At 53.9% G+C, this 14,548-nt stretch overlaps 2 protein-coding genes across 6 annotated transcripts in view; one reads left to right on the top strand and one right to left on the bottom strand.

Moving 5' to 3' along the window:
- The window catches only part of PHLDB1 (pleckstrin homology like domain family B member 1), a 53,100-nt gene extending 49,466 nt beyond the window's left edge, over positions 1 to 3,634 (top strand). For 3 of the 4 annotated variants that reach the window (XM_021714932.1, XM_021714933.1, XM_021714935.1), the window contains 2 exons: positions 1,699 to 1,784; positions 2,733 to 3,634. In XM_021714932.1, the coding sequence (XP_021570607.1) occupies positions 1,699 to 1,784; positions 2,733 to 2,873 (227 nt within the window). In that variant the 3' untranslated portion in view covers positions 2,874 to 3,634. Of the gene's footprint in view, positions 1 to 1,698; positions 1,785 to 1,952; positions 1,986 to 2,732 lie in introns of all 4 variants that reach the window. The other variant, XM_021714934.1, reaches the window with a different exon arrangement.
- A 673-nt stretch (positions 3,635 to 4,307) lies between these two features.
- The window catches only part of TREH (trehalase), a 22,528-nt gene continuing 12,287 nt past the window's right edge, over positions 4,308 to 14,548 (bottom strand). Inside the window, exons 2-15 of one of the 2 annotated variants that reach the window (XM_008062913.1) lie at positions 9,930 to 10,030; positions 9,644 to 9,791; positions 9,474 to 9,561; positions 8,165 to 8,265; positions 7,917 to 8,009; positions 7,699 to 7,815; positions 7,464 to 7,586; positions 7,170 to 7,219; positions 6,853 to 7,047; positions 5,942 to 6,159; positions 5,570 to 5,681; positions 5,091 to 5,203; positions 4,776 to 4,829; positions 4,308 to 4,532 (exon numbers count right to left, since the gene is read on the bottom strand). In XM_008062913.1, the coding sequence (XP_008061104.1) occupies positions 4,380 to 4,532; positions 4,776 to 4,829; positions 5,091 to 5,203; positions 5,570 to 5,681; positions 5,942 to 6,159; positions 6,853 to 7,047; positions 7,170 to 7,219; positions 7,464 to 7,586; positions 7,699 to 7,815; positions 7,917 to 8,009; positions 8,165 to 8,265; positions 9,474 to 9,561; positions 9,644 to 9,791; positions 9,930 to 10,030 (1,666 nt within the window). In that variant the 3' untranslated portion in view covers positions 4,308 to 4,379. The remainder of the gene's footprint in view (positions 4,533 to 4,775; positions 4,830 to 5,090; positions 5,204 to 5,569; positions 5,682 to 5,941; positions 6,160 to 6,852; positions 7,048 to 7,169; positions 7,220 to 7,463; positions 7,587 to 7,698; positions 7,816 to 7,916; positions 8,010 to 8,164; positions 8,266 to 9,473; positions 9,562 to 9,643; positions 9,792 to 9,929; positions 10,031 to 14,548) is intronic. The other variant, XM_008062914.2, reaches the window with a different exon arrangement.

Here is a 14,548-nt window from a genome sequence, read left to right on the forward strand (position 1 = left end):
CTTTATTGTAGAGATGAAGTCTCGCCTGCCCAGGCGGGTCTCGAACTCGCAGGCTCAGGCAATCCACTCACCTTAGCCTCCCAAAGGTGCGGGATTACAGGCTGAGCCACCGAGCCCTGCTGTAATATATTCCTTATTTACTTCCTAATGTTTCTTAGAGATCTTTCTACATCAAATATATCTATATATAGGCTGAGGCGGGTTCAAGACCTGCCTAGGCAGCGAGACCTCATCTCTACAATAAATCAAAAAATCAGCCGGGCGTGGTAGCGCATGCCTGTAATTCAAGCTACTTGAAGGCTGAGGCAGAAGGATCGTCGGAGCCCAGCAGGTCGAGGCTGCGGTGGCCGGGAGCAGCCACTGGGCGACAGAGTGAGACTCCAACTCAAAAAATAAAAAAAATAAAAAAATAAAAAAAATATATATAGATAGATAGATAGATATTTACATCTGGGCATATTTTATAGATTTATTTTCCAAGTCTATATCTACCTCAGATATTTCTGTATCTATTTAATAACTGCATAGTATTCCATCATGTGGTACAGTATAATTAATTAATCAGTCTCCACTTGATGGGTACTTGGGTTGTTTCCAATCTTTGGTGACTACAAATAATATTGCAATGAATAATCTTGGAAGTTTGTTATTTTGTACATGTATGAGAAATTCTCATGAATCTAACCATGGGATCAAAAGACAAATGCCTTTCTAGTTTTTTGGTTTGTTTTTTTTTTGAGTTGGTGTTGCTCTGTTGCCCAGGCTGGAGTTAAGTGGCACGCTCACGGCCACTGCAGCCTCGACCTGCTGGGCTTAGGTGATCCTTCCACCTCAACCTTCCAAGTAGCTGGAACTACAGGTGCATACCATCATGCCCAGCTTATTTTTTGATGTATTGTAGAGACGAGGTCTCACCAAGTTGCCCAGGCTGGTCTCGAACCCCTGAGCTCAGGCAGTCCTCTCGCCATGGTCTCTCAAAGTGCTGGGATTACAGGCTTGAGCCACCACGCCTGGTGCCTTTCTAGTTTTAATAGACATGGCCAAGTTGTCTATAAGGGTTTCAGCAACTTGTACTCTCACCTATCATTACACTGCCTATTTTGCCATGCACTTGCCAAAAAAGTGTGGTGTGTATTTTTTGTTGTTTGGGATGGGTTTGTATGGTTTTTATCATTGGGATAGGTGAGAAGTGGCATCTCAGTGAAGTTCTGATTTGCATTTATCTTTTTTTTTTTGAGTTGGAGTCTTACTCTGTCACCCAGACTGGAGTGCAGTGGCCGCTCCCGGCCACCGCAGCCTCGACCTGTTGGGCTCCAGCGATCCTTCCGCCTCAGCCTTCCAAGTAGCTGGAACTACAGGCGCGTGCTGCCACGCCCAGCTAATTTTTGTTTTTATTGTAGAGATGAGGTCTCACCAAGTTGCTCAGGCGGGTCTCAAACCCGCGCGCTCAGGCAATCCACTCACCTCAGCCTCCCAAAGCGCAGGATTACAGGCTGAACCACCGAGCCCGGCTGCATTTATCTTTAACTATGAGTGAAGCTGAGCAATATTTGTATCTTCAGGGCTCCGTGTTGGGTCCCAGGAGACTAGGACCATTACCATTTTCTAGCTGGGGAAACTCAGGCCATGGAGCTCCATCAATGGAGCTTGATGAAAAATGTGACAAGCCTCTTCAACCAGCCCTTATTTCCTTTGCAGACAAGCATGAGACGAAGCTGAAGGGTGTCATCTATTTCCAGGCCATCGAGGAAGTATACTATGACCACCTGCGCAGTGCAGCTAAGGTCCGTGATGGAGGGCACCCAAGGGGGCAAGAGGGACAGCCACCGGGAAGGGGTGGCCTAGTGGGCCTCTGGGAGCAAAGGCTTCCAGCCTGCTCTCTGCAGAGGCTTCAACCCAGTCCTTGTTCTCTTTGTCAACTTTCTCTTCCTTTCTCCTTCTCCCCTTCCCAGAAGAGGTTTTTCCGCTTCACTATGGTGACTGAGGTACCCCTCTCCACTTAGCTATAACCAAGATATTAACACCTCCTGCACCCCATTGGCCCCTGACCCTTGACTTTCCCCTCCATCCCTCTCCCTTCCCCCCAGGCCTGAGGGAGGAGCAGAAGGCCAAGTGCAAAGAGCAGGAAGCTCCTGTGGGCTTGAGTTCCTCCTTCCCCTGGATAGGACACTGGATGCTTCCCTATAGGGGGCTGGCCATGCAGAAGGGATAGCTAGCGGGATGGAGGGGACTGCCAGAGACTGGAGTTGATAGGGAGGACTTGAAAAACGGAATATTTGAGGCTGGAGCCCATTAGCAAGTCAGCCTCCCTCCCGCCAACCCTCCAATGCCCACCCCAGCCTGATCTCTGCTCCTCTGGGTCCCGGGGCTCAACATCCTGCTTATAACTTTTCCCATCTGCCTCCTTTTTGCTTTAGAAAATTCTGGTCCTCACTAGAACAGTCCTTTGTGTCTGATTCTCTTGATACTCACTTTTGAACCCGGGGGTGCCAAGGAACAGTGTCCCCCTTGGTGGGGATAGTCCTGCCAGGGTCCAAGGGACTTAGAAGGCCCAGGACCACTGAGGTGTGAGAAGGGGAACGTTTCATCCTGGACTAGGCTTTGGGCCTATTTAGGACTCAGCCCTAAGCTTCAGGCTTCCTGGGGGCTGCGAGGGGAAGGGGCAGGCAGGGAGGCAGCTGGGAAGAATGTCCCTGAGCCCTGTCTTAGCCGTACCTCTCTTCCCTCGGCAGAGCCCGAACCCAGCCCTCACCTTCTGCGTGAAGACCCATGACCGGCTGTACTACATGGTGGCCCCATCTGCAGAGGCCATGCGCATCTGGATGGATGTCATCGTCACAGGGGCCGAGGGCTACACTCAGTTCATGAACTGATGGCCGCAGACCTCCTGGACCTTTGCGCTGGTCCCAGGACCTGTGCCCGCCCCTGTTGCCCGGCTCACCCCTGGAGACAGTCGCACACGGGCCTCAGGCTCTCTAGGAGCAGGGCATGGGGCAGTGCACAGCTGGGATTTTTGTACAAGAATTTGTCATATTCTGTAAGGAGCTCGGTCCTATGAGTTTCTGGGCTCTGGCCTCTTGAAGAACCACCCAGAAGATGAAAAGTGGGGAAGGGGCTTTGCTGCCCCCTGGGAGCCCAGAACTTGCAATATCTCTTCAGGGACCTGCCATCGACTGGTCAAGCGCCAACCTGATGCCTGCTCTCCCCAGCCTGTTCTCTCTTTTGTAAAAGACAAATTATGGTACCATAATCTGCCAAAGATCCCCTCTTGCCTCAGCCCCCTCTGCAGGGGCCCTGGGGGCTGAGCAGAGCCACGTCCAGGGTGGGGTGACAGCTCAGGCGGCCCATCTCTCAACCCCGCTCTGCCCCATTGTTTCCCCTGCCTTTGTACTTTTAATTACTTGGCTCAAGGGCCAGAGGTCTCCAGTGTCATCCTTGAGGTTCCAGTCCCATCCCCTTGTTGCAGACCCCACACCACGGTTACCATAGTGACCGCTTCATCGCCATGGTTACATACTAACTGCTGCAGCTCCATGGCTCAGCCCACTGCTTCAGCTGTGGGCCACCTGAGGGTACATGCCATCATCTCTCCAGTCCAGGCCGTTGGGCATCTCATGCTCAGGGGAGGAACTGAACATCTCCCAGCCCCTGCCTGTGTCTCCGGCCCCCAGGCCAACCCTCTCCCTTCCACTGTGCCTTGCTTAGAGCCAGAAGGGATGACGCCAGGGGATCTAGAGAACCGAAGGCAATGCGGAGATGCGGACGGGAGAGGAAGCTAGAAGCACCATCCTTGGGGTTCTGTACAGGGTGGAGTTTCTGACAAGAAAAGAAGGCTTTTGGGTGTTTCAGAGGGAAAGCCTGAGCAGGAGAGAAAGCAGTGGAGGGGAAGGGCCCCAAGGTGCTGCTGCCCACCCTCCAGCCTCAGAAGGGTGATAGAAATGGAGAGTGGAGGACCAGGCCTCCAGCTGTCTGGCCTCGCCCTTCACGCCTTAACACTAAGCCCACCTCCCCAGCCCTCCTTCCTGGCATTGAGCCCTTGGTTGTCTGGGCCCAGGCTGGGTGTTTTTCAGTATTTGTAAGCATTTCAGCAGAAAAAATAAAGCCTTTCGACTAAGTAAGTGTGTGGAAGGCCTGGGGAGGTAGCGGGGGTGGCATGGGGGGTGGAGCCCATGGGGTAGTAGAGCTGGGTCTTTCCCCGAAGGCGGGATCTCCACCCCACTCACGGTTCCTGGAGGGAGCCAGGCCCCGCTCCACTTGAGCAGGACAGGCTGGGAGGTGGGAGGGCACAGAGAGGCAGGAGGCAGGGGCTGGCGCAGAGTTTAATGGGGCAGGAGCCGGGGCCAGGTGAGGAGGTGAGGGTGGATGGGGCTGTGGGGCGGTCACCGTGGCAGGAGGCTGAGCAGGAAGCTGGGCAGAAGGGCAGCAGCCAGGCAGTAGGGCTCCGGGAAAGCCAGCTGGGTCCCCGAGGTCAGCCGGTCACCGTAGCAGTCCAAGAGCATCAGGACCACTCCATTGGTCCAGCCAAACCCCTCCTGGAGAGAGGCATGGCCAGTGAGGCCAGGTCTCTGAGGGAACCCCAGGCCCTTTTTGGGGAGTGTGGGATCTCAGGGGCTCCGGCCCTGCTTATCCCCAAGGGTACCAAGGAGTAACAGGCCCCCATGGACCCACATACAGGTGAGCACACAGGCCTAGAGGGGAGTCATGGTGAATTTTGGGGCCAGCAGAGTCTGGAGTTCTCTGTAAGGCATTGGCCAGCTCGCTCCTGGCCTGCTCACCTGGACTTCATACTCCCCTCCACCGCCGGGCTGTCCACCATTGCTGATGTCATACTGAGGACAAGAAGATGGGCTGTAGGTCAGGCACTACCCCAGCCCTAGCACTCCAGCTCCAGGGTCACAAACAATGGGAGCCCCTGGGGAGAAGCCCCTGGGTCCTGCCGCTCTGGCCCCTGCAGTGCCCAAGAACGGCTACTGGGCACCGCCACTATCTTGGCTGCGCTGGTCCCGGGTCTGGAAAGCGGGACATTCCCCACCTCACCACGGGGGGAGGAGGCCCTGATGGGACACTGAGTCAGCTCAGGGCCAGCTCACCTTCTCATACATGGCTGACTTTTGGGAGTAGACGTCAAAGTTGGTTCGGATCCAATTCTGGGCCAGCTGGAGGGCCACTTCCTGGGCCCGAGGTGAAGGTGACTTGGCCAGGCCTAGACCCCAACCCAGGAAGAACCCTGAATCTCCAGAGCCGCCATCCCACCAGGGCAGAGGCTGTGCCTTACTCTCCCCAAGGAGGGAAAGAGGCCTGGGCCGTAAGAACTACTTCTGGAACCCTGGGCCAACCTGCCCTCAATCTAGGACCTGTGTTTTGGAGGGAGAACAGAGGGCTGATCCCACTGGAGGGATGGAGTGGACATAAATGTTTGTCAGGGGGAGGCCAGGAGAGTAGAGGAGTGAGAGGAAGGACAAGGCGTCCTATGTCCTTTGTTCACCTCTCCAGTATCCAGTACCAGGAAAGCCCACCCTCTACACCCTGCGGGAGGAGGTCCTGGGCTAAGCCCATCCCTGCTCCCTACCTCTGATGACCAAGTCCTGCAGGGGGGCCCAGGCATTGGGAAAGTCCCACTGCTGGCCTGTCTTCTTGAGAGAGGTCGGGATCCCATGCTGGTAGGTCAGAATCTGGCTGTCCTAGAAGGTTCCAGACATTCCTGTGACGGTGAGGCTGGACTGGGAGCCAGGAAGCCGGGCCCTGCAGCAAGCCAGATGTCCCCTGCCTGGGCCTTCTCTCCTTGGCTCACGGCTGCCCCCTGGTGGCTCCAGCGGGACCCACAGGCTAAGACAAGGGACGCAGCAAGAGGGAATGGCTGCCACCTGCCAGGTCCCTGCTCAGAACCAGGAGGGGCAGTCCTGCCCCCAAGTGGGCCAGACCCCACCTGCTGTCCCCTCACCTCCAGGTACTTCAGAGCCTTGTCCACGACGCCAGGGTCAGAGAAACACCCGGCCCAGAGCGGAGTGAGGTTGGATGGGTAAAACTCCCGGTTCTTCTTCTTGTTCTCAAGGTCATAGTCGAACCAAATACCGCTCTCCTCATCCCACAGGACGGCCTTGAGGGCGGCCAGGCGCTGTGCCCGCAACGTTCTGTACTTCGTGGCCTGGGAGGCATTCCCTGGGGCAGCACGGCCTTTAGATCCGGCAACTGGGGCTTTACCCTAGGGCCCCACACCTTTCATCGCGCTACTTTGGCCTCCGCCCTTTGTGTTTCTCTGCAAGAGCTGAGACATCCTGAGGACCAAGGTGACATGCCTACCTGGAGCCCACCACATTTCAGGGTTCTGGGTTCCGGAATTCCCTGAGAGAATAAATGGGCTCCCCTTCCAGGGCCTGCACTGGCCTGTTCCCAAGGTCCATCCTCCCAAGGGTACTGACTATGTGGATCCCCCTAGCTCTGAGGAGGCCAAGGGGCAGTTGTCTGAGGGAAAGGAAGTGGAGGGATTTTGGATGTGTGGACTGGGGTTCCCCTCTCAGGCCCTAGAGGTCCTCACAGTGAGAAGGGGAGGAAGAGTGAGATTAGGGTGGGCTCCATTGCCCTCTTGTCTGGTACACAGATATCAGTGCAGGCCTCCACTGCTCCCTAGAGTATGCCCACGCCTCTTTCCCTCCTTGGGGAGAGAAAGGCACAGCCTCTGCTCTGGTGGGATGGCGGCTCTGGAGATTCAGAGTTCTTCCTGGGTTGGGGTTTGAGCAAGCTGGGCAGCTGAAGGCCCTTCACCTAGGGTCCAACTTCCAGGTCTGTTGCCAAGGCTGAGGCAGGAAACCAAGTCAGACAACCCTGCTCCACTCCCTCCCCCCGGGTACTCACCCAGTCGGGAGTAGAAGTTGCTCATCAGCTCTTCTGCTTGGCACAGGAAGGCGTTCAGGTCGACAGGCACCAGTTTGCTGGTTCGGATGCTGCTAAGCAAGTTCGGGTTTGGGCTGCCGATGAACCAGCGTGAAGAGAAGTCCCAGCCAGACTCGGCCCCCGCCTTGAGCTCGGCCCAGAGAGCTTCCCGGTCCCCTGTGAGGACAGAGCAGGGAGCCCAGCCAGTCCTGGCTGCAGGAAAAGGCAGCCAGAGACAGGGGACCAGAGCCTGACTCACTGCTGGTGCCCCTGCCCTCTCTTATCCTGCTTTTGCTCACCTTCTGGCAAGGTGTTGGCCAACTCCTCATCTTTGCTGTAGGACTCTGGCCTGGCAAAGAGGAGAGGTGGGCAGCTGGCGTTGGTGGGTGCTGAGCCCCTCTGTACTCAAACAGGAGACTGAGCCACCTTGACTCAATTGTCCTTGTGCCCACAGCTTGGAGTTACCAAGAGCTCTCAGTATCACCGTCTGAGAGACCGGGCCAAATCACTTCCCCTCCTGCTCAGGGGCACTGTGGCACTCCCACTAGAGCGAACAGGTAAGAGGTTGAGGGGCGAGCTCGGCAGTTCCTTACCTAGGCCCCCCATAAGGGACATAATAGTGATTCAGGCTGTAGCTGTTTCCCTCCAAGCTCACAGAGACGGTCCTGTTCTTGGTCCAGAAGTCCAATTCCAAGGCTAGGGTCTCGATGTTCTCCCTGGGGTGGAGCCGGGCATCGCCTCAGTCCAGGCACACCGCCCCGTTCCTGGCCCTGGGAGTTGTAAGGGGTGGGTGGGCCTGCAGAGCAGCACAGGGTGAGGGCTACGCACTGTAGGAAGGTAGTGTCATTGGTGTAAGCCAGGTAACGATCCATCATGAGGGTCAGGAGCGGGGGCTGGCTCCGCTGAAGGTAGTACACGCGCCCACCATTGGGGATGTGCCCATAGCTGCCGAGAGGAAAGCCCGCTGAGATGCCCTCTGCCCAACACTGGTGTGGGGCACACCTGCTTCTCCTCCACACTGGTCTGGAGGTGCCTGGCCCCCTTACGTTTTCACCAGGTCCAGGAAGTTCTGCAGCATACCCTTCACCGTCTCGGCCATCTCAGAGAGGAGCAGACCCTCTATGACCCAGTAGGAGTCCCTGCAGGAGAGGGACAATTCAGGCATCACCCTTCTGCCTCCCTCTGTCTGCACACCCATGCATCCCACCCCTCTCAGGGCACCACGTCAGCCCTGGGTTTCTCCACTGCAGCTGGTCTCTGAGGGCCCCCTGGCTTTTTGGGTCTGGGTGCTCACCAGTAGTAGAACTCGAGAAAACGCCCTCCGGGCACGATGAAGGGGTGTTCTGAGTAGATCAGAGAGAAACGCTCGGGGTGGCTGAGAACCTCTGGCTTCATCTGAAGTCAGGAAAGAGGACACAAGGGAGCCTAGGATCCCCACGGAAGTGGAGGCTGCAGAAGACTAGGGGGAGGCAGCAGAGGCTGGTGGCCGTGGGCTTTGGAGTCAGACAGCTGGGCTTGTATTCTGGTCCTGCTCTGCTCTGCCAGGTGGTCAAGGCCTGGCCACTGGGAGCCTTGGTGTCGTCATCCCCCACGTGCCAGCCTCTGGAGTCCTGAGATCAACTTGAAGGTATGAGAAGCCTCCACCACTCAGGCACTGGGCAGGAGTCCACCAGACAGTGGCCATTACTATGACTCAGGTGGGGCTGGCTGGGTGAGGGGGGAGCTGGCTCCCAATCTCCCCTCTGCCCCCACAACCCTGCGACCACCACCAGCCAGGCCCAGAGGATTAGCTCAGTCGCCCCTATTTTCTGCTCCAGGTAGGGCTAAAACCACAACCCTTTCCCCAGGTGAGGTGAATATGGCTGAATGTGGTCAGGGAAGAGCCACGGCAGAACCAGAGTGGAGACTTGGTGTGTGTTGGGTATGTTTTCTGTTCTTTCCCGCTCTTTCTATAGAGTGCCAGTGGGAAAGGGTCATCCTGTCTCAGCTATTTTGAGGAGAAGCAGAATGGGCTCGGGTTCATTCCACTGGGGCCCAGATGCCCCTAAGGACTGGGTGAGGAGGGCAGCTGAGCTAGCAAAGGAGCCCTGAGCTGCCCTCGGGGACACAGCGGGGCTGAGCAAGAGGACAGAGCCCAGATGGTCCTGGGCAGCCACTGCCCTGCTTGAGCTTCAGAGCAAGGAGAGAAAGTAGCTCAGGACTGTGCTGATCCCAAGGCCTGGCCACACACAGTTATTACCCCTGAGACAGAAACCTGGCCCCAGGGCTCAGGGAAGGAGAGAGCCCAGCAGGGGAGGGAACATCTACCAGGTGGTGCAAGAGCCTATGCTGGGCAACCTGGAGGTGGCAGGACAGGCTAGGTTTGCCTGGGGGGAGGCTGGGGAGACTTCCTGGAGGAGGGAAGGAATTAGAAGTATTAGAATTGCCCTTTTCACCTCAGAAATTATTTCTGAGATGGCTTTAATTTGGGGACTCAGGAGGTAGGGGGCTGTGTTCTTAGGAAAGGACTGATCTGTGTTCTAGGGGCACTGTGAGCCCCATACAGGCACACTGTTCTCCCAGCCCCAGCCCCTTGGCCTTAGGCAGGTCCAGGACATTGATACCTTCCTCCCCAGCTTCTTCCAGAGCTGATGCAGCTGCCCCGCCCACGTCCGCAGTTTGGCATCTGAGATCTTCTGCAGGAACTGGGGACTGGAAGAGCAACGACCCCACAAGGTTTAGGGAGGCAGCCCTGTTGGAGGGACCTTCTCTGGTCCCCTGTCCAGAGTCATACCTGTCTTTCCAGTCTCCAGGGCTCCAGGGCTGCAGCTCCTGCCCCTTGGCCTGGAAGTGCTCTTGGACAAACAGCTGCAACTGCGGCCGGGGGATGCTTTGGTTTGGGGCCTGGGCCAAGAGCTCACGGAAGCTTTGCAGGACCTGATCTGGACAGCAGGCAGCAGGGAGGGGTCAGCAGGGTGCCACAAGCCCCTCCCTGAGCAGAGGGGCCACTCTGCCTGGTCTCGTGCCCTGCCTTCTTTGGGGAGAAGGTTCTGGAGACAATGAACTTCTAGGTGCCCCACCTGGAGCTGTGGACAGTGGCATGTCCACAAATTGCTTGTCATCCTCGTAGAACTTGGCCATCTGAACTTGGTGCAGGAGCTCCCCATGGCAGTAAATCTGGCTGCAGAGACAGTCAGGGATACCAACGGGTCAGGCCACTACCACCACCTCATCAGGGCAGAAGAGAGGGCTGGAGTCTGGGCCAGACTGTCCCGGGCATGTTCCCTGGAACTGAATGAGGGCTGTGTATGTGTGGTGGGCATTTGTATGTGGGAGTGACATACAGGGTCAAGAGAACAAGCAGGGTCATTGTGCAGTAGAGGACCTATACAATTGCCTGAGCCCACACGGGTTGTTCACTTGAGATGGTATAGATAGAACAGCTGGTGAACAAAAGGAGATCTGCGCTGTAGTCAGTGACATGTTGGCAGCTGGACTGCTGGTGTGAACTCAAGCTCTGTGCAACAGCCCCGTGTAGACCTGATCTGAGGGGCTTATGGCAGAAGCCTTGAGCTGCACCCAGTGGGGACTGCTGAGATTGTGGGGCAGAAAATGTCCAGATGCAGGGAACAATAGATGCCATTTGAGAGACAATTACTAGCTCACTCTTGGTGTTTGCTGAAACTGCCTTCCTGACAGCAGAACAAAAGACTCCCGGAAACTGAAATATCCTTAATGTCTTGGGTGATGTCAGAGAAACACTGATAAAAAAGGCAGTAACTGGCCGGACTTGGTGGCTCAGCCTGTAATCCCAGCACTTCGGGAGGCCGAGGTGAGTGAATTGCCTGAGCCTGCGGGTTCGAGACCTGCCTGGGCAACTTGGTGAGACCTCATCTCTACCATAAATCAAAAAATTAGCCAGGTGGTAGCGTGCACCTGTAGTTCTAGCTACTTGGAAGGCTGAGGCGGAAGGATCGCCGGAGCCCAGCAGGTGGAGGCTGCGGTGGCCAGGAGCGTGTCACTACACTCCAGTTTGGATGACAGAGACTCCAACTCAAAAAAAAAAAAAGGCAGTAACCAGAAGGTTCCTCAATCAAATGGAAATGGTTTATCCAGAAGCAGGCTGCCCAGGGAATGCAAGGAGGTATTCATGGTATTCATAAGCAAGTAGCCTCTTTCCTCCAGCACCGGCTTTGGAAGCACCCGATGGATCCTCTTGCCACCGAGGAAGAGCCCTGAGAATAGCTCTCAAGTGACTAACAAAAAGCTGCTTGGTTTATGGGTAGACAGACAGTATCTTGTTAGGAAGGCTACTGCACTCTAACTGCTGGAGAGTCTTTGATGAAGATCAAATCAGCTTAGAGGACTGAATTACATGTTGCTTTCCTTGCAGTGATGGAAGACTTGAATGGCAAAAGCCCCTAGGTTTGGGTTTTTACTGACTGATGGACAGTATCTGAGGGCCTGGCTGATGGATCGTGAAAAACTGACTATTAAAGGGATGCCCATATGGGACATAAACCGATGGAAATTTCAGGGGCATATCAAAGTAGCTTTGTATACCTGGTTGTCTCAAATGTCTCAAATCCTAAAAATGCTATATTGGAATAGAAGGTTCTGACCAGTTTGGACCACCGAGTTACATTTCTTCAGATCACACTGGAACACACTGGAACCAACTCAAAGTGTCCAACAACGGGCCAAGCGCAGTCACATCAAGTGGAAGTATTGTGTTGTGTATTAGCCTCAGCGTAGTGGATTGATAGATCATTGGAACAGACAACTGAAACATTTGTTGTCTAAAGTGGGGGAGGTAAAAGTTGGAAGAGTTGGCCTATACACCTTCAAAAGTGCGTGCTCACACTCAGCATTAGAGGGGCAAGGAAAGGGTCTCCACATACAGATTCCTCTGATTTTCTGGGGGGCGATCTGGGGAAGAGAGAGGTGGGAGAATTTGCTGGTATATAATTATATATGTAATTTTTTCCCACATTATCTCAACTGCTTTTTGCCTACCTGATACAGTGGTCCCAGGACAAGGATTATTAAGTGTGGGTCTTAAAACGGATGGCTCCCAGGCTTTACGTCAGAATTCCTAAGGGTTTGATGGAGTGCGTTGTGCCTTTACCCCATCGGTGAGGTTTGGGTTGCCGGTGAATGCAGCTGTATTGCCCCGTGGCCAAGACAGCCTACTGGTTCTGTACCTGATAGCCCTTCCTTGTATGAATGGGGTGAACTGAAGGTGAGGCATTTGCTACGCTAGTATTGCCGCTGTCAACCTGGATCAGCACGGTGGCCAAACCTATCGTTCCTTCCAAAGGGGGAAATCTTTGGTAAAAATCAATGGCAGGGCCTGGCTCGGTGGCTCAGCCTGTAATCCCAGCACTTTGGGAGACCAAAGCAAGAGGATCGCCTTAGCCTACGGGTTCGAGACCCACCCGGGCAACTTGGCAAGACCTCATCTCTACAATAAATCAAAAATTAACCGTGTGTGGTAACACACACCTGTAGTTCCGACTACTTGGAAGGCTGAGGCAGAAGGATCACAAGAACCTAGCCGGTGGATGCTGCGGTGGCTGGGAGCATGCCACTGCCCTCTAGCCTGGGTGACAGAGTGAGACTCCAACTCAAAACAAAAAACAAAAAACAATGGCAGATGGAAAGGAGTTGAGGGAAAAGGATTGAATAAATGGGTTATGCAATGAGGGAAATCCAACATGATGTGGTGTCTGGCGAGACTTGGGACAAGAAACAAGAGAATAAAATTCTCTCTCTCTCTCTTTTTTTTTTTTAGTCGGAGTCTCTGTTGCCCAGGCTGGAGTGCACTGGTATGCTCATAACCACTGCAGCCTCAACCTGCTAGGCTCAGGCGATTAGCCATCTCAGCCTTCCAAGTAGCTGGAACCACAGGCATGTGCCACCATGCCCAGCTGATTTTTTGATTTATTGTAAAGATAAGGTCTCACCATGTTGTTCAGGCTGGTCTCAAACCCCTCAACTCAGGCAATCCTTTCGCCTCTGCCTCCCAAAGCGCTGGGATTACAGGCTTGAGCCACCGTGCCTGGTGATCTTAGCAGGATTATACCAGATGCCTGAAAAGGGGAAGCTGTACATTTGCCAAGGTGATTCCTGCTTTTGGAACCTGGGAAGGCCAAATGGCAGCCTGCAAACCTGAGTGGCACTGCTCTGGGATCTGGTCCTATGATGCAATGATGATGATTGAATGGAACTCTAGCAATGTGTCAGAGTCTTTTGACTCTTGGTGTTCAGGTAATGTCTATTCCAAAGGATACTACTTGGGAAGGAATTTCCAGGGGTTACTTCTTACTGGGCCTTTGGATGATGTGGTTTACAACTCCTGACAGGCTAATCACTATATAACTATAAAACTTGATCGTCAAATGCTTAGAAAAGTTCCTGGTTATAGCCGGGCTTGGTGGCTCAGCCTGTAATCCCGTGCCTTGGGAGGCTGAGGTGAGTGGAATGCCTGAGCCCGCGGGTTCGAGACCCACCTGGGCAACTTGGGGAGACCTCATCTCTACAATAAATAAAAAAAATTAGCCGGGTGTGGTAGTGCGAGCCTGTGGTTCCAGCTACTTGGAAGGCTGAAGCGGAAGGATCGCCAGAGCCCAGCAGGTAGAGGCTGCGGTGGCCGGGAGCGGCCACTGCACTCCAGTCTGGGCGACAGAGTGAGACGCCAACTCAAAAAAAAAAAAAGAAAAGTTCCTGGTTATAATGAGCAAAATATAGCAGCAGCGCGGTCACTGTATCACAGTGTGTTATATGCAGAAATACAGATCATCCTTGTTTTTATGGGTGAAAAGCTCTTCAATAGAATAGGAAAAAATGGATTTCTTAGAGTATTAAAGCAGTAGGCATCATCACATGGTATGCCCCAAATCCCCAAGGAACAGCCTATCCTGAGACAAGGAAGCTATGAGAGGCCTTACAGCATACTCAAAATTACGTCTAGGTGTGGTGGCCACTCATCTAACACTAGTATGGGGGACCTACCTATTTTTGGCACAAAACATGTATCATCACTGCACTCATACCTTTAATGCACCGCAGCCTCGGCCTGCTGGGCTCCGGCGATCCTTCCGCCTCAGCCTTCCAAGTAGCTGGAATTACAGGCATGCACTACCATGCTCGGCTAATTTTTTTATTTATTGTAGAGATGAGGTCTCACCAAGTTGCCCAGGTGGGTCTTGAACCCGCGGGCTCAGGCAATCCACTCACCTCAGCTTCCTAAGGCGCGAGATTACAGGCTGAGCCACTGAGCCCGGCTCGAGTTTACTTTTAACGAGGAAAGACATTCAGAGAAAAATGATGTATTAACTAGAATAAGCAGGTTAGAAAGTGTTATCTTCCAGGAGGAAAGCAAGGGATGAGAGTCAGCCTGGAAAGATGATGAGGCTTTAGTGAAATGAGTCAGACCAAGTCAACAAATAATGCTGGGTAATGCTAGGACCCAGCACTGAGATAGGGCCTGTGCTCTGACCCAACTGGGCCTCTTGACTATTTTAGTATATGAGAGGACTGTAATAGAGTATACCATAGACTTAGGTTAGGAGCATGCTATAACCCAATAAATATGTAATCGGCATGTGGACAATAGCACAGCAATTTTTAGTTTTTAGTTTTCTGTCTTAAAACATAACCTGTAACTGTTTAAAATTCCAGTTATGGGAAAAACTGC

The sequence above is a fragment of the Carlito syrichta genome, unplaced genomic scaffold (assembly GCF_000164805.1).
Source record: "Carlito syrichta isolate Samal-C Ts95f unplaced genomic scaffold, Tarsius_syrichta-2.0.1 Scaffold305880, whole genome shotgun sequence".
NCBI classification, from domain to species: domain Eukaryota; kingdom Metazoa; phylum Chordata; class Mammalia; order Primates; family Tarsiidae; genus Carlito; species Carlito syrichta.